Genomic DNA, 25,298 nt, shown 5'->3' with positions numbered 1-25,298 from the left:
AACACGTGGTAAGTTTCTCTCCTGGCTTTGATCTCTTTGATCTCCGGCAAAACTAACATCAAAAGCGCAAGGTTGGGTAGGGTTACTTTAACTTGATTACTTTCAATTACTTTTGGATTACTCCAATACCAAATATGCTAATAAAAGACAAAAGAAACTAAATATGAATAAAATGATGACTCACAACACGTGGTAAGCTTTCTCTCCTGGCTGTGATCTCTTTGATCTCCGGCAAAACTAACATCAAAAGCGCAAGGTTGGGTAAGGTTACTTTAACTTGATTACTTTCAATGACTTTTGGATTACTCCAATACCAAATATGCTAATAAAAGACAAAAGAAGGAGGGGGTTCCCAGCCCCCTAGCTCAACCCAACTGAGGTGTTGGGAATTATCAGGTGACCAACCCCCTGATTCCAACCTCTAATGCTGAACGCCAAGCAGGGAGGCAACGGGTACCAATGTTTAAGTCTTAGGTATGACTCGGCCGAGGTTTGAACCAGCGACCTCCCAGTCTCCGGGCGGGCGCCCCACCCCCAAGCCCACCGAGCTGGTTACAAAACTGCATTTTGTATTTCCTCGGGTAGCCTCTGTGTGATATCAAAATCGGTCTGATGACCTGAAACCTTCATGAGAAAGTACTTTTTCCCGACACTGTAAATGTGAGACGCCCGTCTCCTATTTTCACTTTTTCCTACCGACAATGCTGTGCCTAATGAAGTGTCCCTAAGTGAATATTGACCTGCTGGTGGAACACACCGAGAGATTTCCCATGACGGGGTGATGTGGAGTATATTTGGACACAACTTCCTGCCTGGAGGTTTTTTTTCTGCCAGTCCTACTTTAGCTGTTATCGAACCAGTCATGAGAAAGATGGAGAGGCAGGGCCAGCGTGAAAGAGAGACACTTTGACAGTTGGACGGACAGATAGAAAGGACGAAAAGAGAATGGAACGCCTTCGCCGTTGTTTGGTTTTTCTGATTTCCAAGTTGGCTGGTGTGTTTTCACTGATGTGACCCAACAAGATAACTGGAATTTTTCTTCTGCTTTTGCCTCTTCGGTCCAACCTCAAGAACCAAGTAGGACTTTTACTTTTGATATATTATCTATCATTGTTTTAAGATATGTTGCTGTCCGCGGTGGACCGATTTATCGATCACTTGAAAGGCTTTTTTGTAAAAACAAATAAACTCAGTATACAGGGTTGGGTAGGGTTACTTTAACTGGATTACTTTTAATGACTTTTGGATTACTCCAATACCAAATATGCTAATAAAAGAAAAGAAACTAAATATGAATAAAATGATGACTCACAACACGTGGTAAGCTTTCTCTCCTGGCTGTGATCTCTTTGATCTCCGGCAAAACTAACATCAAAAGCGCAAGGTTGGGTAAGGTTACTTTAACTTGATTACTTTCAATGACTTTTGGATTACTCCAATACCAAATATGCTAATAAAAGAAAAGAAACTAAATATGAATAAAATGATGACTCACAACACGTGGTAAGCTTTCTCTCCTGGCTGTGATCTCTTTGATCTCCGGCAAAACTAACATCAAAAGCGCAAGGTTGGGTAAGGTTACTTTAACTTGATTACTTTCAATTACTTTTGGATTACTCCAATACCAAATATGCTAATAAAAGAAAAGAAACTAAATATGAATAAAATGATGACTCACAACACGTGGTAAGCTTTCTCTCCTGGCTTTGATCTCTTTGATCTCCGGCAAAGCTAACAAAAAATGCGACAGAAACAAAATGAAAATCAATCCAAACAGATTGCCAACATCATTTTTGCCGTTCCATGTATTCCAAGCCTGCACAAAATTCAGTCATTTTATTCCTATTTAGCTTCTTTTGTCTTTTATTAGCAGATTTGGTATTGGAGTAATCCAAAAGTAATTGAGAGTAATCAAGTTAAAGTAACCCTACCCAACCCTGTCAGTATAAATCTGGTTAATTGAATTTATATTTGGATGGAAATCATCTTGCAGAGGAATTAGCGACCTGAAACTCCTTACAAATATGTAAATCTTCGATTTTATACGGAGAAGTAAAGTTACCTGAAAGAGTGCGATGTTCCACGACGACCCACTAAAGTTCTGATTAACAAATATAAGTCAAGTCAAGACATGTTTATTTGTATAGGTCTTAATCACAGAGTCTCAAAGGGCTGCACAGTCCACAGATTACTGCAAACCACAGACTATTATGACACCATCCCCTGATCTAAAACCTACATGCGGGCAAGGAAATACACAAAACCTCAGTCAAGTCAAGATATGTTTATTTGTGACGCCCTTAATCACAAAGAGTCTCAAAGGGCTGCACAGATCAAAGACTATTGAAAACCACATACTATTGTGACACCATCCCCTGATCTAAAACCTACATGAGGGCAAGGAAATACCCAAAAACATCAGTCAAGTCAAGATATGTTTATTTGTGACGCCCTTAATCACAAAGAGTCTCAAAGGGCTGCACAGATTACTGCAAACCACAGACTATTGTGACACCATCCCCTGATCTAAAACCTACATGAGGGCAAGGAAATACACAAAAACCTCAGTCAAGTCAAGACATGTTTATCTGTATAGCCCTTAATCACAAAGAGTCTCAAAGGGCTGCACAGATTACTGCAAACCACAGACTATTGTGACACCATCCCCTGATCTAAAACCTACATGAGGGCAAGGAAATACACAAAAACCTCAGTCAAGTCAAGACATGTTTATCTGTATAGCCCTTAATCACAAAGAGTCTCAAAGGGCTGCACAGATTACTGCAAACCACAGACTATTGTGACACCATCCCCTGATCTAAAACCTACATGAGGGCAAGGAAATACACAAAAACCTCAGTCAAGTCAAGACATGTTTATTTGTGACGCCCTTAATCACAAAGAGTCTCAAAGGGCTGCACAGATTACTGCAGACCACAGACTATTATGACACCATCCCCTGATCTAAAACCTAAATGAGGGCAAGGAAAAACCCCAAAACCTCAGTCAAGTCAAGATATGTTTATTTGTTTGGCCCTTAATCACAAAAAGTCTCAAAGGGCTGCACAGATCAAAGACTATTGCAAACTACAGACTATTATGACACCATCCTTCATCTAAAATCTACACGAGGGCTAATTATACACATACTAATAATACGAGGAGGCATATCCAAGTAAATACACTTTTTTGGGGGTCATTTTTAAATTTCTAAATTTTAAAAATTCCTCAACCTCTCCTCGGTGTTTCACTCCAATCGGCGTTCAGTGAAATTCACAGCACAATTTTGGGCTTCGAGAAAATATAGAATTTTAAACTCTTTGAGGACACTTTAAACTACGCACCACACCTTTAACATTAAAATTAGAGTAAAATTATATAACTGAATCCAATTAAATAGAATACAATGGAAATAAAAACAAAATTAGAATAACACTATAAATAATTACATCAAGCGAAAATATAATATGCGTCTAGACATCAATCCATCTATCTATCTAGCCATCTATCTAGCCATCTATCTATCTATCTATCTATCTATCTCTCTCGCTCTCCCTCTATCTATCTATCTATCTATTTATCCATCTATCTCTCTCGCTCTCCCTCTATCTATCTATCTATCTATCTATCTATCTATCTATCTATCTATCTATCTATCTATCTATCCATCCATCTCTCTCGCTCTCCCTCTATCTATCTATCTATCTATCTATCTATCTATCTATCTATCTATCTATCTATCTATCTATCTATCTATCTATCTATCTATCTATCTATCTATCTATCTATCTATCTATCTATCTATCTATCTATCTATCTATCTATCTATCTATCTATCTATCTATCTATCTATCTCTCTCGCTCTCCCTCTATCTATCTATCTATCTATCTATCTATCTATCTATCTATCTATCTATCTATCTATCTATCTATCTATCTATCTATCTATCTATCTATCTATCTATCTATCTATCTAGACATCTAGACATCTAGACATCTAGACATCTATCCATCTATCTAGACATCTGTCTGTCTGTCTGTCTGTCTATCTATCTATCTATCCATCTATCTAGACATCTGTCTGTCTGTCTGTCTATCTATCTATCTATCTATCTATCTATATCTCCTCATATATATCTATATGTATTTCTATCTATCTATCTATCTATCTATCTATCTATCTATCTATCTATCTATCTATCTATCTATCTATCTATCTATCTATCTATCTATCTATCTATCTATCTATCTATCTATCTATCTCTCTCGCTCTCCCTCTATCTATCTATCTATCTATCTATCTATCTATCTATCTATCTATCTATCTATCTATCTATCTATCTATCTATCTATCTAGACATCTAGACATCTAGACATCTAGACATCTATCCATCTATCCATCTATCTAGACATCTGTCTGTCTGTCTGTCTGTCTATCTATCTATCTATCTATCTATCTATATCTCCTCATATATATCTATATGTATTTCTATCTATCTATCTATCTATCTATCTATCTATCTATCTATCTCTCTCGCTCTCCCTCTATCTATCTATCTATCTATCTATCTATCTATCTATCTATCTATCTATCTATCTATCTATCTATCTATCTATCTATCTATCTATCTATCTATCTATCTATCTATCTATCTATCTATTTATCCATCTATCTCTCTCGCTCTCCCTCTATCTATCTATCTATCTATCTATCTATCTATCTATCTATCTATCTATCTATCTATCTATCTATCTATCTATCTAGACATCTAGACATCTAGACATCTAGACATCTAGACATCTAGACATCTATCCATCTATCCATCTATCTAGACATCTGTCTGTCTGTCTGTCTGTCTATCTATCTATCTATCTATCCATCTATCTAGACATCTGTCTGTCTGTCTGTCTATCTATCTATCTATCTATCTATATCTCCTCATATATATCTATATGTATTTCTATCTATCTATCTATCTATCTATCTATCTATCTATCTATCTATCTATCTATCTATCTATCTATCTATCTATCTATCTATCTATCCATCCATCTATCTACAATGATAGAACAACTTATTATTTTATTTGTCTACTGTAATTACTGTATCTTACTCTCTTAGTGTGCTACATGCTGCTTTATGAAATTCGGTCAAAAATAAAACATTCTTTGGAATTTCCAAGATTTGTTTTGGAAATGGGTAAGTATATTACAGTTTTAATTTTATCATTCCTGCATTGTGCTTGATAATTATGGCCGTCAATGTGGAAAAGACTCCATTTTTGAAATGTTTTATAAATAAACCCCAATGAAACAATGGAAATTGATCATAGATCAGGAACACTGAGCACCTAAGGGGAGAAAAAGCCAAAGGTGTAAATGACAAAAAATGGAGTTATGTTGAATGAATGAATGAATGAATGAAAGCTTTATTTCGAACATTATAAAATAAAAACAGGACAAAAACAATGAATCAGCAAAAAAAAATAATGTTAACATGACATGTTCGAATAGGGGTAGTATGAACCAGATTACATAGGTCAGATATCGATAATTATTAATAACAATAGTCAGATATTTTATACACTAATCATCATATTATTGTGATAATGCTACGAGTCACTTAATATCATTGTGACACCAATGATAATAACAACAATCGCAATAATAACAGTCATGTTATAATAATAGTAACAATAACAACAAAGTTAACTATCGTAAACGCAGTATTTCCAATCTCTAGTATCACTCATACGCCATTTTTTTCATCTCTGTATTCCGGCAGTAATGTTATTTGTATTTTAATTTGAACACGTGAATAGTCGGACATTGTTTGATCTCGTCTTGTAAATTGTTCCAAAGTTTGACTCCACACACAGACACACACATACTTTTCCTGGTGGTTCTCACCTTTGGGATTTTGAATTTACTACAGCCCCTTAAGTTATGATATCTCTCTTTCCAAATGAATACTTTTTTGATGTTCTCTGGCACTATGTTTTTGTTGTAGCAGTTGTGCAGTGAAAAATGTTACTAAATCATCCAATTTTAATAATTTGGACTGCATGTATAAAATATAAGTATGATCCCGATATCCTACCCTGTGTATGGTTCTCATTGCACGTTTTTGAAAAGGGGCTGTAGTGAACTTTTGTAATTATTGCCCCAGACCTCTGCACAATATGTTAAGTATGGCAGAACTAAATACAAATATAATAAATACAATTTTTCAATAGGTATCAATGTCCTTTTATCCATCTATATATTACATTTCATGCAATAAAACATTTCTAAAGTAGAGTTTTCAATGCAAATGATCCGATTGATTGCATATAAAAGGAATATATTACCTTGCTATTACTTTAAATTATAGTTTTTTTTGCAAATACATTTATTTATTTGTATATTTTGTGTGTTAGAATTAAATACATCAATCAGCCATTTTTTGTTCTCCCCGGCTCGGCCTCACTGCAAAATTTTTCAAACCAAAAGGTTTGCCCACCCTTGATGTAGGAGGACAAAATCGAATCACAGATTCTTATCATTTGTCGAGGCTGTAAACATCTCATCTCATCTCATCAGCCGTACCGCTTATCCTCATTAGGGTCGCGGGGGGGCTGGAGCCCATCCCAGCCATCTCCGGGCAGTGGGCAGGGGACACCCTGAACTGGTTGCCAGACAATCGCAGGGCACACAGGGACAGACAACTCATTCGCTCATTCACACCTAGGGACAATTTGGACCGGCCAATTCACCTGAAATGCATGTCTTTGGAATGTGGGAGGAAACCGGAGTGCCCGGAGGAAACCCACACAAGCACGGGGAGAACATACAAACTCCGCACAGGAAGTCTGGAGCTGGATTTGAACCCACGACAGGTTCCCATGACATGAACTGTGCCGCACAAGCGCTAACCACTGCGCCGCCGTGCTGTTTGGAGTAAATATTAAAACAGCAACTTTTGTGTATGAATCCTTTTTATATTTGCATTTTAAAAAGACCTACGCAAGGTTTTTTCTTTTTTTTTTACGGCTATAGAAATTCTCATGTCTTTCTTTGTTATTTTGTTACGACTCTTTCAACTTATAAATAGTAAATAGTAGCAGTTAAAACTGCATCATTTCGTAAGGCTGTTGTTAAGTTTTACTGGTTCTGGAGAGGACGTCGTTGGGCGTCGCCCCAAAACATAAACAGAGCCGAGATGTGACGGAAAGGGAACGTTATTTATTTCATCCATACATTCATCCACATTTGAAGTCGGTCAGCTTTTTATGCTGTGTCCTCGTGGTTACGTAATGTTTTTCTCTAACCGAAGATATTCTCTTTCGGAATCGACAGTGTTGTTTCCCGCCCTGACTTGGCTCAGTCAGCATCATTCTTGTATCAACATTGTTTCATAATATCCAGATGTTTTCCATCAAGCTGACTTGCAGTTAATCCACAACAATGATGGACCCATGTGGGGGAAGCAGGAACTGAGGCAGGGGTGCTCAAAATAATGATGGTATTTATCAACAAAACCAAGGACAAAGTAACAAACAAACTAGTGGGCACAAGCAACTAGAAAAATGGTCCAAAAAAAAAAAAACATAAATCGGATTTAAAAAAAAAAAATGGAAATGGAAAGTTTAAGGAGCAAAGTAAAAATTAAACCAGAAACAAACACAAAACAAGACCAAAGTACCAAACAATCTAGTGGGTACAAAGCAACTGGCAAAATGTTCAAACAAAAAAAACATAATCAGAATCAAAAAGACAAAACTGGAAATGGAAAATCTAGGGAGCAAAGAAACAATAAACCAGAAACAAACATGACATGGTGGTGGAAATGTAATGGAAAAATCCTTGGGGTTCAAACCCTGTTTGGGCCCCCTGGTGGTTTGAGGCGTAGACCCTAATAGCGGTGATCTGATGAGACCAAGGCTAAACCTATTTGTCTCGGGCAATGAGTCAACTCATGGCATGTTTTTGGTCCTTATGATTGCTACTCATAATGGAGGCTTGCGAGAACTAACATCAATCCATTTTCGGGACCACTAATAGTCACTAGGGTCTTGGGGCCCAGCCCTGCTATCTTTTGGGTCGACGGTCTTGGGCAGGGGACACCCTGAACTGGTTGCCAGGCCACACAGAGACAAATCGATCGCGCTTTCACACTTAGGGATAATTTAAACCTGCCAACCACCCATGCATGTTTTTCGAATGTGGAAGGGAACCCACGAAGGCACGTGGAGTACATGCAAACTCCGGACGGGGTGGGCGGTAGCTGGAATTGAACCCTGCGCGCTAGCCACCCAGCCGTGGTGCCAACCAATTAACATTTCATATGAAAATGTATAATTTAATACTGTTCAGGTATTTATCGCGACTACTACTCTTTTGGAGCTCCGGTTATGAGCAGGCACTCCGCCACATGAACACAATGTCCCATGTGAGCTAGAGTGCAGCTTGAGTTTTGACAGGGCGATCCAATTGATCCCTGCTGCCCAATGAGTGTGAAGGACACCGATGTGACAGCGCTAATTACTCAGCGCTGCCTGCGAACATTCACAACAGTAGCTTAACTTGCTTGGGTCAAGCTAACTACACACCTAATCATTTATCCCATTTTGATGTCCACAATAATATAAAGAGGAAAGCATGATTCAGACCTGATTCTTACATCTGATATTCAGGAATATACATTGAAGGCAGAAGATAAAGGGTTCTATTACAGTTTTTCTCAATTATTTTTGTACGTTTTTCTGCCCGGACTCTTAAAACAACATTGTTTCACTTGTGTACATCCGAAACACAGTTTGTCATTTCTTGGAACCAAAGTTGAAGATGTGCTGGTACATCCATGCAAACGATTTGGTAAAATTCTCTGCAGTTCCCTACATGATAGATAGATAGATAGATAGATAGATAGATAGATAGATAGATAGATAGATAGATAGATAGAGGGAGAGCGAGATAGATAGATAGATAGATAGATAGATAGATAGATAGAAAACAAATAGTAGGGGGAGTTTTTTCTCCTGTCCCAGGTCGGAGATAAGAAATCATTTCATACAAAGTCTGCAGTTAGTTTTGATAATCCATTTGGGAGCAAAAACTAAGGAGTATTTAAATATAGAATTTATGAGTCGGTTGTCAGAGACTTAACACCTTCCCATTATGAATGTCAATGATCACAAAAGAGCAGATGCATATACGTCAGGTTAATGCCCGACAAGGTGTACACCTCAGCCAATCGGGATTAATGGTGGCACTAATCTGAGGACAGTTGCTTTGTCACTTCATTAATCTCTGATATAATACCTCCAAGGGCATTATAAACTTCTACCGTGCTCCTTCGCCGATGAAGGTTTTTAATTGAAAAGCCAATTTATAATTTTATTTCGAAACCTTGCTGTCTACTGTTGGAATTAAATATCAAAATGTAGCGTTTACCAAATTGTTCGAATTCGTTATCTGACTCCATTAACCAAACACAACCTACATTCACCCAACAATTTATGCTCATTTTTTGAAAGCCGACATTTTCACACAAGGGCAGATTTAATTTTACCATCACTTTAACTAAGTGTACTCCATTGAAAATGGCCGAATTTGTGACGTTGGAGTCTCTTTAGCTTTCTCCTGTTGGCCATCTTCTCCCCGCATAATGGCGTGCCGACTCCTCTCATGGGCGGGCCAAGGAAGCCCCCTGGGCTTCACCCTCTCGTAGAAGAGCGTCCCGATGTCTCGGGTACTCAAAACAACACAGAGCGATTCGACGTCATCAGGGCCTTTCCGTGTCACCAGCGTCTGGATGTGCTGATTATCTTATCAGCCGTACGTCCCGTTCCCGCTGTTCCTGTAAACAACATTTCCACCAGGGTGCCCTGACCTCGTACCACACCCCAGTCAGTGAATATCTTTTGCATTAATTGTAATTTATATTCAATCGTATAAAATCCTTTATAGTCCAGTGTATAAAATCCTTCACTACCTTCGGAGTTAAGACTTTTTGGGTGACTTAAAGAATGATATTTGAGACAATTTGAAAGTAATTGGGACAAACACAAAAGTGTGTGAGCACAGATTATTTCAGGGCTTCTTGTGACTAAGTGCAGTTGCACATCCACTCCAGTAGGCGGCAGTGACATTGTGATTGTCAAAGAAGGCTTTGTGATAAGTGTCAAGACCAGAACGGAGACAAGACCCACTTGCGTACGTTTCTCTCAGTTTTATTGGGAAGAGGGGAAAGGATTGCACACACGATCCGGTGATCGGTGGTCGCGGGAAGCAGGTCGCTCTGAACACGGAAGTGGGACTTCTGTGGCGAGCGATGGCGGTGTCGGAATCGAAAAAAGACGGGTCAGTAGCCAGGACAGGAGAGCAAAAACGTGGTCGGGATCAGAAACGAGTCGTGAGCCAGGAGAGGAGAGAAGACGTGGTCACGATCAAAAACAGACGGGAGCTGAAACAGGAGTGAGTCAGGGTCGAAAAGCTTGCCTAGCGTAAATTGAGGTTCGCAGACGGACTGACAACAGGTGACAGATAGACGAGGGTTTAAATAGTGACCGGTATCCAATCGGAATCTGAGGCAGTTGGCGCCAAAAGAGTGGGCACAGGTGAAGCATATCGCTAATCATGACAATAAGTTGTTTTTCTTTAAGGAATTCAAATTAAATTTCTCCTTTTCCAATCATGGCTTAGCAAAAGGAAAAAAAATATAAACTCACATTTTAATCCAAATGTTTTTGTGGAATGCACATTTTTATCATTTCCGCAACTGTCTGGCAACCAGTTCAGGGTGTCCCCTGCCCACTGCCCGAAGATAGCTGGGATGGGCTCCAGCACCCCCGCGGCCCTACTGAGGATAAGCGGTGCAGATAATGGAATGGAATGGAATTTCCTTTTAAATCTTTTAAGCACAAGGACAATTTTGGGGGTGGTTTTCAACACGTTTTTGCAATTTGGGGAGGGTATTTTAGAACAGGGGCAGCACGGCGGCGCAGTGGCTAGCCCATGTGCGGCACAGTTCTAAGGTCTTGGGAACCTCCTGTGTGGGTTCAAATCCAGCTACCGGACTTCCTGTGCGGAGTTTGTATGTTCTCCCTGTGCTTGCGTGGGTTTCCTCCGGGCACTCCGGTTTCCTCCCACGTAAATGAGCGAGCGAGTTGTCTGTCCCCGTGTGCCCTGCGATTGGCTGGCAACCAGTTCAGGGTGTCCCCTGCCCACTGCCCGATGATGGCAGGGATGGGCTCCAGCACCCCCGCGACCCTACTGAGGATAAGCGGTGCAGCTAATGAGATGAGATTTTAGAACAGTGTTTCTGTCGTGCAGTGATTAGCACATTCACTTAACATGCTAAAACATTTGGTGGCCTGGAAAGGGATGGGTGCCACCAGGCTGTACATGCCCAAGACACACCACAGGAAATGGTGCCCCTACGAAACCCAGTGCCCACCCACCCATTTTAGAACTTCATTAAGTTTCGCGATTTTTTTTATGAATTTAAAATTGAATCCTATTAGTAGTTTGGTTTTTTAATCGTTTTAGTTATTTAAAAACCTTTTAGGGTTGTTTGTTTATTTGAAATATTTACATATATTTCCTGCTTGTCCAATCACAACCCATTATGATGTCTAATAGCTCAAATTTTATTTTTTAATTTTCTGGTTCCATGGACAGACTGAGGAGATCATTTCCTCCTCCTTCCTCCTTTTTACACATATTGATAAACCCTACAAGAGATAATATCTTAGCGGAGAAAATAGTTGAGGAAAATACTGAGGAAATAAATCCCTTAATAATCGTTTTACAATCAAATCTTACATCCCCCGAATCATAAGTCTCTGAAAAGACCCCCAGCCCTCCAATTAAGATACACTTTTTATGCCATTAATCTATTATCCCTCATCCCTCAATTGATTATTTAAGAGCTATTTAAAGAGTATTTGTTTTTTTGATATCTCATCTCTCATCTCATCAGCCGTACCGCTTATCCTCGTTAGGGTCGCGGGGGGCTGCAGCCCATCTCAGCCATCTCCGGGCAGTGGGCAGGGGACACCCTGAACTGGTTGCCAGCCATGCGCAGGGCACACAGGGACAGACAACTCATTCGCTCATTCACACCTAGGGACAATTTGGACCGGCCAACTCACCTGAAATGCATGTTTTTTGAAATGTGGGAGAAAACCGGAGTGCCCGGAGGAAACCCACGCAAGCACGGAGAGAACATACAAACTCCGCACAGGAAGTCTGGAGCTGGATTTGAACCCATATATATTTAATATATATTCAAAATCTTTTTAAAAAAAACATTTTTTTGGGAATATGTGTTTGAATTTAGGAGGTTCTTTTCATATCTTATCTTTGACGCCATGGCAACTCATTTCCTTACAAAATAAAATACATTTGGTCCACGATTTCGACCCGGAGGTGAGGCTCTTGATTGTCAAAATAAATTCCGGGAGAAGCAACTACTGGTGTACTGCGCTGGTTATACAGTGTCCAGGCAAAGTTGGAATTTTGAATATTAAAATAAATGATTTTTTTTTTCCAGTAATGTCTCGCATGCTTCAAGTTTTTCAAATAAGTTTTACTTTGAAAACGCTAAAAGCATAACTATCACGAAAATTTCTGAAAAAAAAACAGCTAACAGGTGGGCGATTGATGCAAAACTGTATTTAAAAATGTCTAAAAGTGCCACAGACTGCTGTCATAGTCTTGTTCCGCGGACAGACCGAGGAGATCGTTTCTTCCTCATGCCATGAGGCTCTTTAACACCACCCGGGGGAGTAAAAGCCCACATTAAAGCCCACCCCCACATTTGCATATTACCCTATTTTTATGACAGTGTGTATTTTCCGTACCACTATTTAAATACTCTATATCAACACGTTATATTGGGTATTTTTGTATTCTATATCTATTTAAAACAGATGCCAATTTTTAGTAAGCAAAACTCAGCTCCTGGTGTGGGAATTTGATCCTCGTGCGACAAGTTACCCTCGCATCGGTTTCAAACGTGAACATTTCCATTGACTTGTCCCCGCTTTTAATTATTTTCCCATTGATCTACCGCATAAGTCAACATGCAGGTCAGTGCACAAGACAATATGAATAGAATGATGACTCACAACACGTGGTAAGCTTTCTCTCCTGGCTTTGATCTCTTTGATCTCCGGCAAAACGAACATAAAATGCCACAAAATCAAAATGAACATAAATCCAAACAGTTTGCCAACATCATTTTTGCCGTTCCATGTGTTCCGTTACTCCCCAAGCCTGCACAAAATTTAGCCATTTGTTTCATATTTAGTTTATTTTGTCTTTTATTAGCATATTTGGTATGGGAGTAATCCAAAAGTAATTGAAAGTAATCCAGTTAAAGTAACCCTACCCAACCCTGATTACATCCACTACACAGCATCATCTCCTAACAGAAGAGCAGCTTCAGCGACAGACCGCTGTCACAGTCTTGTTCCACAGACAGACTGAGGAGATCATTTCTTCCTCATGCCATGAGGCTCTTTAACTTCACCCGGGGGAGTAAAAGCCCACATTAAACCTCACCCCCACATTTGCATATCACCGTATTTTAATTACAGTGTGTATTTTATGTAGCCAGGAGAGAAAGCTTACCACGTCTTGTGAGTCATCATTTTATTCATATTTAGTTTATTTTGTCTTTTATTAGCATATTTGGTATCGGAGTAATCCAGAAGTCATTGAAAGTAATCAAGTTAAAGTAACCCTACCCAACCCTGCTTACACCATGGGCGTAACTAGTCCGTTTTTAGGAGTGCTCAAGCACCCCTAAAAATGATAGCCCTTTAAAATCAATTTAAAGGACAAGATCGGCTTGAATATGATAAAAATGCTAAATTTTAATACAAGTAAAACAAAACCAATATATGAACAACGCAGCGCTTTACAATGTGCTTCACATTTACCCATTCACACACACTCACACACCAATAGCGGCCGTGCAGCCATGCAAGGCGCCAACCTGCTTATTGGGGGCATTAGGGGTTCAGTGTCTTACCCAAGGACACTTCGACGTGTAACACGGAGGAGCCGGGATTCGAACTGTGATCTCTTGATCCCAAGACGAGCGCTCTACCTCCTGAGCTACTGCCGCCCCTCAAGTCAAAAACATATTGAATTCAGTAACAACCATGAATATAAATACACTTGAATTGATTTTTTTCACTTATGAAAATTCCTTTTCACACTCTCACTCTGTCATTAGGAGCAGGATGGAGCATGGCGACAGAGGAATGGGCGGCTCGCACCTACGTTACGAAGAGCAGGAAGGTGAGTCTAATATTCTCATTCTCTCGAGATAAACAACAAATCGGTTTTTCTTAAAAATGTATGCAGTTAAAAAGTGTGAAAAGACTCAACATGATCGGGGAAATTGCACATGTCCTCAGCAGTGTTCCGTCTAATGTGCTCGCACATTCTCGGCGCACAAGAAAATCTAGCCAGCGCACAAAAATCAGGGCTCAAAATTACTTATTAAGAAGCGACTTAAGTCAAAGTTACAGTGCATGAAGGTAAAAATACACGGGTTCCCCTGACGCTGTGTCCTAAATGCGGTATATTGAAGTCGAGTCGAAGTAGAACGAAGTTGAGTAAAGTTAGTAGAGAACCGGCTTCTTCGGCTCGGCTCACTAAAAAGGGTCATAATCGGCTCTTCAGGTTGTTTTTGCTTCTTTAATCCCAAAATGACCAAATATTAAGTAAAATTATGCACAAAATGACTTAAATGAAGGGGGAAATAGAACAAAAAAGAAAAAAATACCAAAATGAAAAAGTAGTGAAAAGCTAAGAAAAAAAGAAACAAAAGGAAGAGAAAAAAGAAGGTAAAATTGAGAAAAAAGCCAGAAAAAAAGAAAAGAAAGAAATGTAAGAAAAACATATTTGGTGAGTCTTAATGTAAATGTAGACACTATTAGGCACTACTGCCACCCTTAAAGGAACGCCATTTTGAAATCAGACTCCACCAGATGAGATGACAACCCTTTTTCTTTAAGATTTTGTCAAGAACCGAAACAGGATCAGGACCCAAACGCGTGACGTCCCAACGTGTGACGTCCTCTCAGTACCAAATAATTTCACGACCTCCTGAGCTACTGCCACCCCACTTCATTTTAGTAGCTTTGTCTTCGAGATATAAAATCAATTTCTTATATATTTGCATTCCGCAATGCTTAACATAAGTAAACAAACTTCAGTGGTCTTCTTTTTCCCCGGTGTGAAATTGTGAAATTGACCCTTAACAATAACATTGACTCTTATTTTGTTCCTTAGCATTTTGCCACAACAAATGTCATGAACCGGAACAGGACAAGAACCCAAATGCGTGATGTTTCTCACACAAGCCTTTTATTTTACGGCAAATGGGGAGTCATTCACCTTAGGCAGCGGTTCGGTGTGGAAAGACAGGAATCCAGAGACCGACGAGATCGATTCCAATTGCCCGGGTTGATATCCGCCGGATGGGGTCGATACTGGGCAGGAAGGGACAGACAGGCTATCAAAATTAAACAGGACAAGTATTGTCAAGAACCAGAACCGGATCAGGACCCAAACGCGTGACGTTCTCACACACGCCTTTTATTTTACGGGAAATGGAGAGTCATGCACGTTAGGCAGCGGTCTGGCATGGAAAGACAGGAAGCCAGAAACCGACGAGATCGATTCCAATTGCCCGAGTTGATATCGGACGATACCGGACAGGACGGGACAGACAGGATTGATAATGAAACAGGATATCGAAATAAACAGGACAAACTAGACGGGAACGAAAACTAGAGAGAATAATAAACGGGACAAAAATAGACGGGAGCGAAACTGGAAATCGATATTTAACAGGACAAAATAAACGGGAACAATACCGGACAGGAAATATTAACAGGAACAGGACCGAGTCGAAACCCACGTCAGAAAAAGAGAAGAAAATCTTCGAATGCTTTAAAGACAAGAGAAAAAAAATGGATATGGAGTGTCTCGGCTGTGTTGGTTTGCAAGCTCCCCAAGAAATATAGAGACTTTTTAAGCAGTTTTAGGGGGTAGGCTGCAATGTGAGTAAATATGATAATTTGTGACTAGATAGTAACTTTTAGAGTTTAGTGCAACACATATATTTTTAATGGAGTAACTAGTAACTGTAACTAATTACCTTTTTCAGTAACAGGATAAAAATAGATGGGAACGAAACTGGAAACAGATATTTAACAGGAAAAAATAAACGGGAACAATACAGTGACAGGAAATACTAACAGGAAAACAGGACCGAGTCAGAACCCACGTCTTGCGGGGCAGAGGTTCGTTGACTGACTGACAAAGGAAAAATGAGAGCACTGAGCTTAAAAAGACGGAAAGCCAATCTGTCAATGAGCCGCAGCTGGCGCCACACGGGCGGGACCAATTGGGCTCCATGGCAACCGAGACAGATTCAGCCTATAAGTCAATGATATTTGTTCAGCAACTTTCCTACATAAAATGCGACTCAAAGTGAAGTGTACTAAAAACACACTACACAATAACACACTGACACACACACACTCTCAGTCTTTGAATAATGGTGGAGCACAGAGTAACAAGGTGAGGAAAAACGAGTACATTCACATTGTCAGGGAGGACAGGATAAAGTTTAGGGGCCCACAGATCAACCCCTCCTACCTAAATTGTCGTCCTGTGCAGTTGGCTGAAAATATCTACTATTCATGACTTCATATTTAAAAAAATAAAAACAACAAAATAATGATAATAATACAACTTTTTAAAAGAGTTTTAAAAGATATCAGCGACAAGACAATGAACGGATTAAATTTCTTGTTGTTCTATCCTATCTCATCTCATCTCATCTCATCTCATCAGCTGCACCGCTTATCCTCAGTAGGGTCGCGGGGGTGCTGGAGCCCATCCCAGCAATCATCGGGCAGTGGGCAGGGGACACCCTGAACTGGTTGCCAGCCAGTCGCAGGGCACACAGGGACACGGACAACTCGCACGCTCATTCACACCTAGGGACAATTTGGACGGGCCAATCCACCTGAAATGCATGTCTTTGGAATGTGGGAGGAAACCGGAGTGCCCGGAGGAAACCCACGCAAGCACGGGGAGAACATGCAAACTCCGCACAGTAAGTCCGGTAGCTGGATTTGAACCCACGCAGGAGGTTCCCAAGACCTTAGAACTGTGCCGCACACGCGCTAACCACTGCGCCGCCGTGCTGCCCGTTCTATCCTATAATAATATAAAATAATACAAAATATAGTGTAAATGTCAGGACTAGAACGGAGACAGGACCCACTTGCGTTACGTTTCTCTCAGTTTTATTGGAAGAAAAGAAAGGGTTGCACCCACGATCCGGTGATCGCTGGGCGCGGGAAGCAGGTCGCTCTGAACGCGGAAGTGGGACTTCCGTGGTGAGCGATGGCGGTGGCGGGAACGGAAAAACGGAAAAAACGGGTCAGTAGCCGGGACAGGAGAGCAAGTTATGTAACATTATTTTGTCGTTGAGTTGTTTTTGTCCTGTTTTTATTTAAATATTCGAAATAAAGTTTTCATTCATTCATTCATTCCATTTTTTTTCAAACTTATCATTTTTCAGCCTCAAAATAACACTTTTAAATTCAATGAATCGTGCAAATATCAGTAGGCCTCATAGAATTCCACCGTGATGTAAAAAAAATGATCTTCGGTACAACCCCTGCAAGGGAAAATCCAACAATGAATGACCAATAATCAATATTATCGGCAGAAACAAAGGGCAAAGTAATCCAATTTTGCCTCTGGCCCTATCTACATAGACACCGGCTGGTTGCTTATGTCACTATCTTGTGTGAATCCTACGAACACTGACAGGTTGATGGGAAAGTATATACTATTTTAAAATATTCCTCGGGTTCCCGTTTTCCAGCAGATCATCAGTCCATCTACATCGGCGTACCGGTTCCTCGGGGATATCGGCGGAAGCGGAGGCGACGGCGGTCGAGCCATGATTCCGGTAACACCGACCGGGACAGACGTTACGGCCATCACAGACACCACCAGCCGGACCAGTATCGAGACATAGACATCGAAGAAGGACTCATGGATTCGCAAGAACAGAGCCTCCAAGACATCAACCGCACTAGTAAGTTGGACTTTCCTTTTACAATTGCTTTTGCAACATAGTTATCGTGATATTTTATATCTGGAGTTCATTCCAAAACGTTTTAAGAGTTTAAAATGAAATATTTTCTCCAAGAAGTATCTGTTAACAATGCCCAACTGAGTTTAAAGAGCCTTTATATATTTTTTCCCCCAAGGCTATCTACTTTTACCTTACTTATATCATCAGTGTTCCGGCCATGGGGAGCATTAGGCTGGAAGAAGGAGGCGGGGGATGGGGGAGAGGAGAGGGATTTCACACGCGTGCTTGAGGTTTTCCTTTTTTCTAGAATGAGAATGGTGAAAGTAAGAATCACTGTTCGGGGTTCACGGATTTCTCAACTGCATGGGTTGTCGGGGCACCAATGAGGATGCAACTCTGGACAGCTTCTCCACTGTTGACGGTTCGTGGCCTGTTTTTGGGTCGTGGCAAAGTTGGCACTAGTCCATTCCTTGATGTTGTGGGCCCAGTTTTTCTTCTGCCCCCATGGACTGTGCCCTGGAGAATTATCTTTGCCAGTCCTGATGATCTTGTGAAGTGACGATACCACAAGATTCCGTCCGGTCACAGTTGACAACAGTTCTTTGTAGGGTCCCATGTGCCCTCTGATGGTGTAAGAATAGGGCTGTTCTAAATAAAGTCCAAGAGTGTATTCAAGCGCATCTAAGAGAGACACATACGTGCACGTGCAATACTAGCAGGTTGACAGTGTCAAGACCAGAACAGAGACAGGACCCACTTGCGTATGTTTCTCTCAGTTTTATTGGGAAGAAGGGAAAGGATTGCACACACGATCCGGTGATCGCTGGTCGCGAGGAGCAGGTTGCGCTGAACGCAGAAATTACACTTCCATGGCGAGCAATGACGGTGTCGGGAACGGAAAAAACGGGTCAGTAGCCGAGATAGAAGAGCAAAAAACGTGATCAGGATCGGAAACAAGTCGAAAGCCAGGAGAGGAGAGAAGACGTGGCCGAGTTTAAAAAACTGATGCTATTCAGGGAGGGAGAACCGACGTGGTCGAGATCAAAACAGGTCGTAATAGAAGCAAACAGGAGCAAAAAACAGGACAGGCAAAATAGGGCTTGCCGTGTAAAAACAGAGATTCGGGTGTCTGGAGCGGAAAAAACAGGTCAGTAGCTGGGACAGGAGACCAAATAACCTGGTCTAGATCAGAAAATGGGTCGAAGCCGGGAAACAGATGGGAGCCAGAACAGGAGTGAGTTAGGGTCGAAAAGCTTGCCTAGCGTAAACTAAGATTCGCAGACGGACTGACAACAGGTGACAGGTTTAAATAGTGACAGGGAGCCAATCAGAATCCGAGGCATTTGGGGCCAAAGGAGCGGGCACAGGTGCCTTGCATCAGTTATCATAACAGACGTAGGCTGCAATGGTGTTTTCAGCCAGAAGATGGCGTCTGCAAGTAGAATATTTCGAAGTCACGGACACCATTATTAAATTCTTGATATAGTCTCTAACATTAGAATGATTTAAAAAGGTATTTGTACTGGTTTTGTTTGAAACAAGTGTTATCACACCCATTATTTTCGTATATCATAACCAATTTTGAAAAAAGGGCAAGTGGAATAAGCCCTAGGTGGCTTTCACCAGTACCTATCAATATTATTGATCACTTGATGACAACAGGAAACAACACGTGTACAGTAATTACATCAGCCTGTATGTTCGGTGTCGTTTGTCATCCTATAGAACTTATGGTAAAGTCACGTGGGTCCTCGTCCATATAATACTACACTTAGTGTCCAGGACTTGAGTAAAAGTACATTTATTTATGCAAAATAATACTCTGATAAGGGCAAAAGTACTGAAGTTGATTATTGCTTGTTTAAGTACAGTAGTTCCAACTTGTAGAATAGAATAGAATAGAATATACCTTTATTGTCATTGTTACAAAATGGGTTAACATATTGTGACAACGAAATTGGCCATGACACTCCAGGTTCACACATTCACAGTGAGGTAAAAAAAAACCAAGAAGATAAAGGAACAGAGAAGATAAGGTTATAAAACAATGTCTATTTTAAGAGACATTGTGTATTATTTAGCGCCTCCAGGGTAAAAAGGATGATTTTAAAAATGTATATATATTGATTAAACAATAAGCAAAAATACATGAACTATTATATAAAGGTGGATTTTTTAAACGCTTGTTGGCTGAGAAATGTGTATTTTGTTTGATAAAACATAATGTCACGACCAGAACAGGAGTAGGAACCAGATCCGGTGCTCGCTGGGCTCAGGAAGCAAGTCACTCACGGTTTTGGAGCGTGTTTCGAATGCGGAAGTGGATCTTCTGGAGCGGGAGATCGTAGCGTAGTTAGACGGAGAAACAGGTCGTTAGCCGGGACGGGAGATCAAAACGTGGTCGGGGTAAAAAAAAAAAAAAAAAAAAACGGGCCGTTAGCCGGGACGGGAGATCAAAACGTGGTCGGGGTCATAAAACGGGTCGTGTGAGGAGACAAACGGAGAAATCAGGAACGTACAAGTGGAAAACAGGTGACAAAAGCGGGACCGACGGGAGTCAGAGTCAAAAATACTTGCAGAGGTTCCCTGACGGACTGACAACAGGCGAATGAAAGGACTGAGCTTAAGTAGGGGACAGGGAACCAATCAGGAAGCCCGCAGCAGCTGTCGCCAAACGAGCGGGAACAGGTGAGTGTAATGAGTAATCATGACACATAAGGCTCACTTAGAGGGAGCAACATGATTGTCCGCCATCTTGATGCTACAGGTACCCCTCAAAACCAAAAATCCTGTGAAAGGCTGTTCAAAATAATGGGAAATTTAATGGGGCAGTTCGGTCGATTTGTGCTTTGGAGCCGTCTTTGTCACGTCCAGAATAAAGGGTAGACCCAATCGTGTAACCTTTCTCACAAGTCTATTGGGATAAAGGAAAGGTAAGCTCCCGCAATCCGGTGCTCGCTGGACGCGGGAAGCGAGCCGCGCACAGAATCGGAACTTGTTCCGAATGCGGAAGTGGACCTTCCGGAGCAGGAGATCGTGGTGTCGAAGACGGAAAGAACAGGTCGATAGCCAAGAAAGGAGAGCCGAAACCTGGTCGGGATCAAAAAACGGGTTGTTAGCCGGGACAGGAAATCAAAACGTGGTTGGGGTAAAAAAAAAACGGAGCAGGAGACAAACGGAGAAATCAGGAAACGGACCGGTGGAAAACAGGTGCAAAAAGCGGGACCGACAGGAGTCAGATTCAAAGTGCTTGCCTTGTAGAAACAGAGGCTCGCTGACGGACTGACAACAGGCGAGTGAAAGGACTGAGCTTAAGTAGGACGGGGAACCAATCAGGAAGCCCGCAGCGGCTGGCGCCAAACGAGTGGGCACAGGTGAAACTAATCAGTCATCATGACAGGCAGTTTTTTTGTTTGTCAAGTCAAGACACAAAACGTCTCAAAGGACAGCAAAGGTTACAATGACACTATCCCCTGATCTTAAACCAACATGAGGGCAAGGAAAACCCCAAAAACCTCTGTGAGAGAAAAAAATGAAACATTGAGAAGTGGTAATCCCCCTTCCAGTGTCACAGACCAGAACGGACACAGGACTCAATTGCATGCGTTTCTCAGATTTTATTGAAAGCGAGTGAGATTTTAGGCTTGCTTGGTTGTTTGATCCGAGGACTGTCGGAGAGCGGAATCTAGCAAGGCAGGGAACCCTTCCGTGTCGGAAGAAGGCAGGCGGGAATGGCACGTCGTTTCACCAGGGCTGGAGATCAGAGGCAATGTCGAGTTCGAAATAGTGGTCGTAGACAGGCGGCAGGCAGAACAGGCATAGTCAGGTTCAGAAATGGGTCGAAAACGGGGATCAGGCAGAAAACAGGTATAACAGGGATGGAGTCGGACAAAAACGCTCTGAGTGAAAACACAACAGCTCGCAAACGATCTGACATAGTTTGAACAGAAGACAGGGGCTTAAGAAGGGTGTGGCCACCAATCAGCTTGTCCGGCCTGTTGGCGCCAATCAAGCTGCCACAGGTGTTCCAAATAGGGCAATCATGACATCCAGGAAGACCAGGGCGCAATAGATTTAGCATTGGGTAACAGTACACAAAACATAGTGAACATGAGTCAGATGATCAAGGAGAGAAATTCCAAATGCGAATTGATGAGTTTTCTCCATTCCAGTGTGATGGATAGCACTTGCCTCTCATCCATGTAGATAGCACAGCTTCAATTCAATGGACGTCTCGATGGATGTCTTCTAGACCGTTCGCTAATTCATTTTGCGGCCTGCCTTCCCTGACAAAATCAGCACCAGCTCAATGGCAAAGTCAGATATTTCACCTGACATTTCACCTGACGTCATGCCTGACGTCCATACCTGACGAAGAAAAGCTTTGAAAAGCCAAAGAAAGGTTCTATGATGAATGCTGATGTGCGTCAGACCTTTCGGTATTTTATTGTCACTACCCACAGCCGAGAAGCACACAGAGCTTGTTTGTAATCGTGGAGAGTCTTTGAGGTGGTCATTAATGTCAAATTGATTGACAGCGTTTTCACTGCCGAACAACAAAGAGGTAGCAGAGGCTATTCGTCTCAGTAGTAATAATGGTTTATTCATTTGTCTTCCAGAGCCTAACAATAACCTTTGAGTCTGTGCCAAATTGGCCGCCACTGGCATATGCCTGGACTTTTTCATTAAGATCAATTAATTTCCCATCCATCCATCCATCCATCCATCCATCCATCCATCCATCCATTCATTTTCTACCCTTGTCCTTTAGGGCTATTGAGAAGCTCAAACCTATGCCAGGGTCAATCAATCACAGGCGGCATTGACATTCATACTTACACCTCTGGACAATTTGGGTTCTGGCAATGGGCAGGAAGATAGAGAACAAGAAAAAAAACGGTGCACAGTCACAATACTTAAGCATTAAATCCTGTGAAGAAGCGTACAGATACTCCACCACCCATGCTTAACACAGTTTCTCAAACATCTGAAATGAACAATAAAGCATGGTCTGTCTTTGTTTTAAAACGTTTTTTATTTTCTACATAGTGTCGCCGGCAGCTGAGAGGCTACGCTACATCCTGAGCGAGGAAGATGACATGCCTACGCCCACACTCTTTACCGAAATGGACACTTTGCAGCGTGAAGGCGATGAACTTGAGTGGAAAGAGTCTGCAAGGTGGATGCACTTACTCGTTGATGCTTAGCTTGTTGCCTACATCAGAATAAGACAATACTTAAACTTTTCTAAATGAATTATGGTTAGCAATCATTTATAGTCCAAAATATCCATCCATTATCTGCACCGCTTATCCTCAGTAGGGTCACGGGGGTGCTGGAGCCCATCCCAGCCATCTTCGGGCAGTGGGCAGGGGACACAGGGACAGACAATTCACTCGCTCATTCACACCTAGGGATAATTTGGTTGGGCCAATTAACCTGGCATGCATGTTTTTGGAATGTGGGAAGAAACCCACGCAAGCACGGGGAGAACATGCAAACTCCACACAGAAGGTTCGATCTCGTGATCTCAGAACTGTGCCGCACACGCTGTTAGGAATTTAATATTAAAATGTACCGTTTACCAAATTGTTCGTATTAGTTATCTGACTCCATTAACCAAACACAACCTACGTTCACCTAACAATGCGTGCTTGTTTCTTGATGGGAAAATATGGACAAGAGACCGGCATTTCCACACGGGGGCTGCTTTGATTTCTTAACCAATTCAACTAAGTGAACTCCATCGAGTTAGCCGAATTAGTGTCGCTTGAGTCTCTGTCAAGCCGCCCTCTTGATCTTCTGCCTTTTTTTCCTCGACCCACGTCTTTTTCCGCAAGCTGGTGTGCCGGCTCCTCCCATGGGCGTGCCAGGAAAGTCCCCTCGCCTCGATGTCTGAAATGGTCAAAACATCCCCGAGCGTTTCTACATCACCAGGGCCGTCTGTGTGAAGTGCTTTGTCCCAGTTCCCGCTGTTTCTGTAAACATCATGAAATGAAAGGAAATTAAATGATCTGCATTTATATAGCGCTTTTCAAGTCAATGACTTCCCAAAGCGCTTTACAATGTGCTCCACATTTCCCAATAGCGGCCTTGCAGCCATGTAACCTGCTTATTGGGGGTACCAGCTCAGTAGCCTAGATGGTAAGGCGCCCGCTTTGAGACTGGGAGGTCGCTGGTTCGCGCCTCGGCCGAGTCATACCTAAGACTTATAACATTGGTAAAAATGGCGGCGCCATCTGTTGGCTGCGGCTGCATCGGCTCGCTACAACAGGTCAGGTGTATCGACATTTCGTTCTGTGTACATTGTTACAAAGAATGACAATACTAAGGAAATTATTATTATTATTATTATTATTATTATTAGGGGTTCAGTGTCTTACCCAAGGACACTTTGACATGTAACACGGACGAGCCGGGATTCGAACTGGGATCCCTTGATCCCAAGACGAGCGCTCTACCTCCTGAGCTACTGCCGCCCCCAGCCACTAGGTTGCAATGACCTGCCCCACAGCCCAGCCAGTGAATATCTTTTGCATTTAAATGTAATTTTTATTTGATCATACAAAATCCTTTATAGTCAAATGTATAAAATCCTTCAACGCGCTAACCAGTGTGCCAAAATATCATCAAACGATTGAGAATGTGGATATATTTCTCTACATAGGCAGCAAAGCTAAACAACCAACAATAAAGGTTTGTGAAAGTCCATCCCTCAGGAAGCTCTTCATCAAAAACCCACACCAAGAAAAATACCCAAGAAAATAAGTTTCCAGTTTGCTGTGTTCTGACGAGTCCAGTTTTTTTGCGGTAAAGACAGATGCCGTGTCCTCTAAACCGAAAAAAGGAAAATAATCACGTTGTTTCAGGTTTTATAGCAACAGCTGCCATCGAATAATGTTTTCTTTGGCCCCAAGGATACCTCTGATTATTCGAGCAGTTCCAGAACAATCCACACTCTGCTCAACGATCTGACTTTGTCGTGCCAGTAGTCCGAAACTGTCATTTCTAAATATTCGGGAAAATAGTTGAGACTTCAGTAAAGGAGAGGGATAAGTAATGGAGACGCTACGACTACTGGGGAGCTCAGGTGTTTTGCGGACTCCATCAGGTTTTCTTCCAGAATGGTCCTGTATTTGGCTCCAACCATCTTCTCTGTCCCTGCTGAAGA

At 41.5% G+C, this 25,298-nt stretch overlaps 2 protein-coding genes across 6 annotated transcripts in view; both read left to right on the top strand.

Annotated features, from left to right (window-relative positions):
- Positions 1–879: 879 nt before the first annotated feature.
- Positions 880–25,298, top strand: part of slc4a5a (solute carrier family 4 member 5a) — a 119,967-nt gene continuing 95,548 nt past the window's right edge. For 3 of the 5 annotated variants that reach the window (XM_088336904.1, XM_088336907.1, XM_088336903.1), the window contains exons 1-4: positions 880–1,077; positions 14,231–14,295; positions 17,912–18,127; positions 23,177–23,306. In XM_088336904.1, the coding sequence (XP_088193030.1) occupies positions 14,238–14,295; positions 17,912–18,127; positions 23,177–23,306 (404 nt within the window). In that variant the 5' untranslated portion in view covers positions 880–1,077; positions 14,231–14,237. The remainder of the gene's footprint in view (positions 1,078–14,230; positions 14,296–17,911; positions 18,128–23,176; positions 23,307–25,298) is intronic. The other 2 variants (XM_088336906.1, XM_088336905.1) reach the window with 1 other exon arrangement.
- The window catches only part of LOC148366461 (gypsy retrotransposon integrase-like protein 1), a 129,790-nt gene continuing 121,554 nt past the window's right edge, over positions 17,063–25,298 (top strand). Inside the window, exon 1 of the mRNA XM_088336910.1 lies at positions 17,063–17,131. Within this exon, the coding sequence (XP_088193036.1) occupies positions 17,116–17,131 (16 nt within the window). The 5' untranslated portion in view covers positions 17,063–17,115. The remainder of the gene's footprint in view (positions 17,132–25,298) is intronic.

The sequence above is a fragment of the Urocampus carinirostris genome, chromosome 5 (assembly GCF_059441175.1).
Source record: "Urocampus carinirostris isolate Australia breed hairy pipefish chromosome 5, RoL_Ucar_1.0, whole genome shotgun sequence".
NCBI classification, from domain to species: domain Eukaryota; kingdom Metazoa; phylum Chordata; class Actinopteri; order Syngnathiformes; family Syngnathidae; genus Urocampus; species Urocampus carinirostris.
Note: the sequence above shows the minus strand (reverse complement) of the source record. Positions and strands in the feature narration are given on the sequence as shown.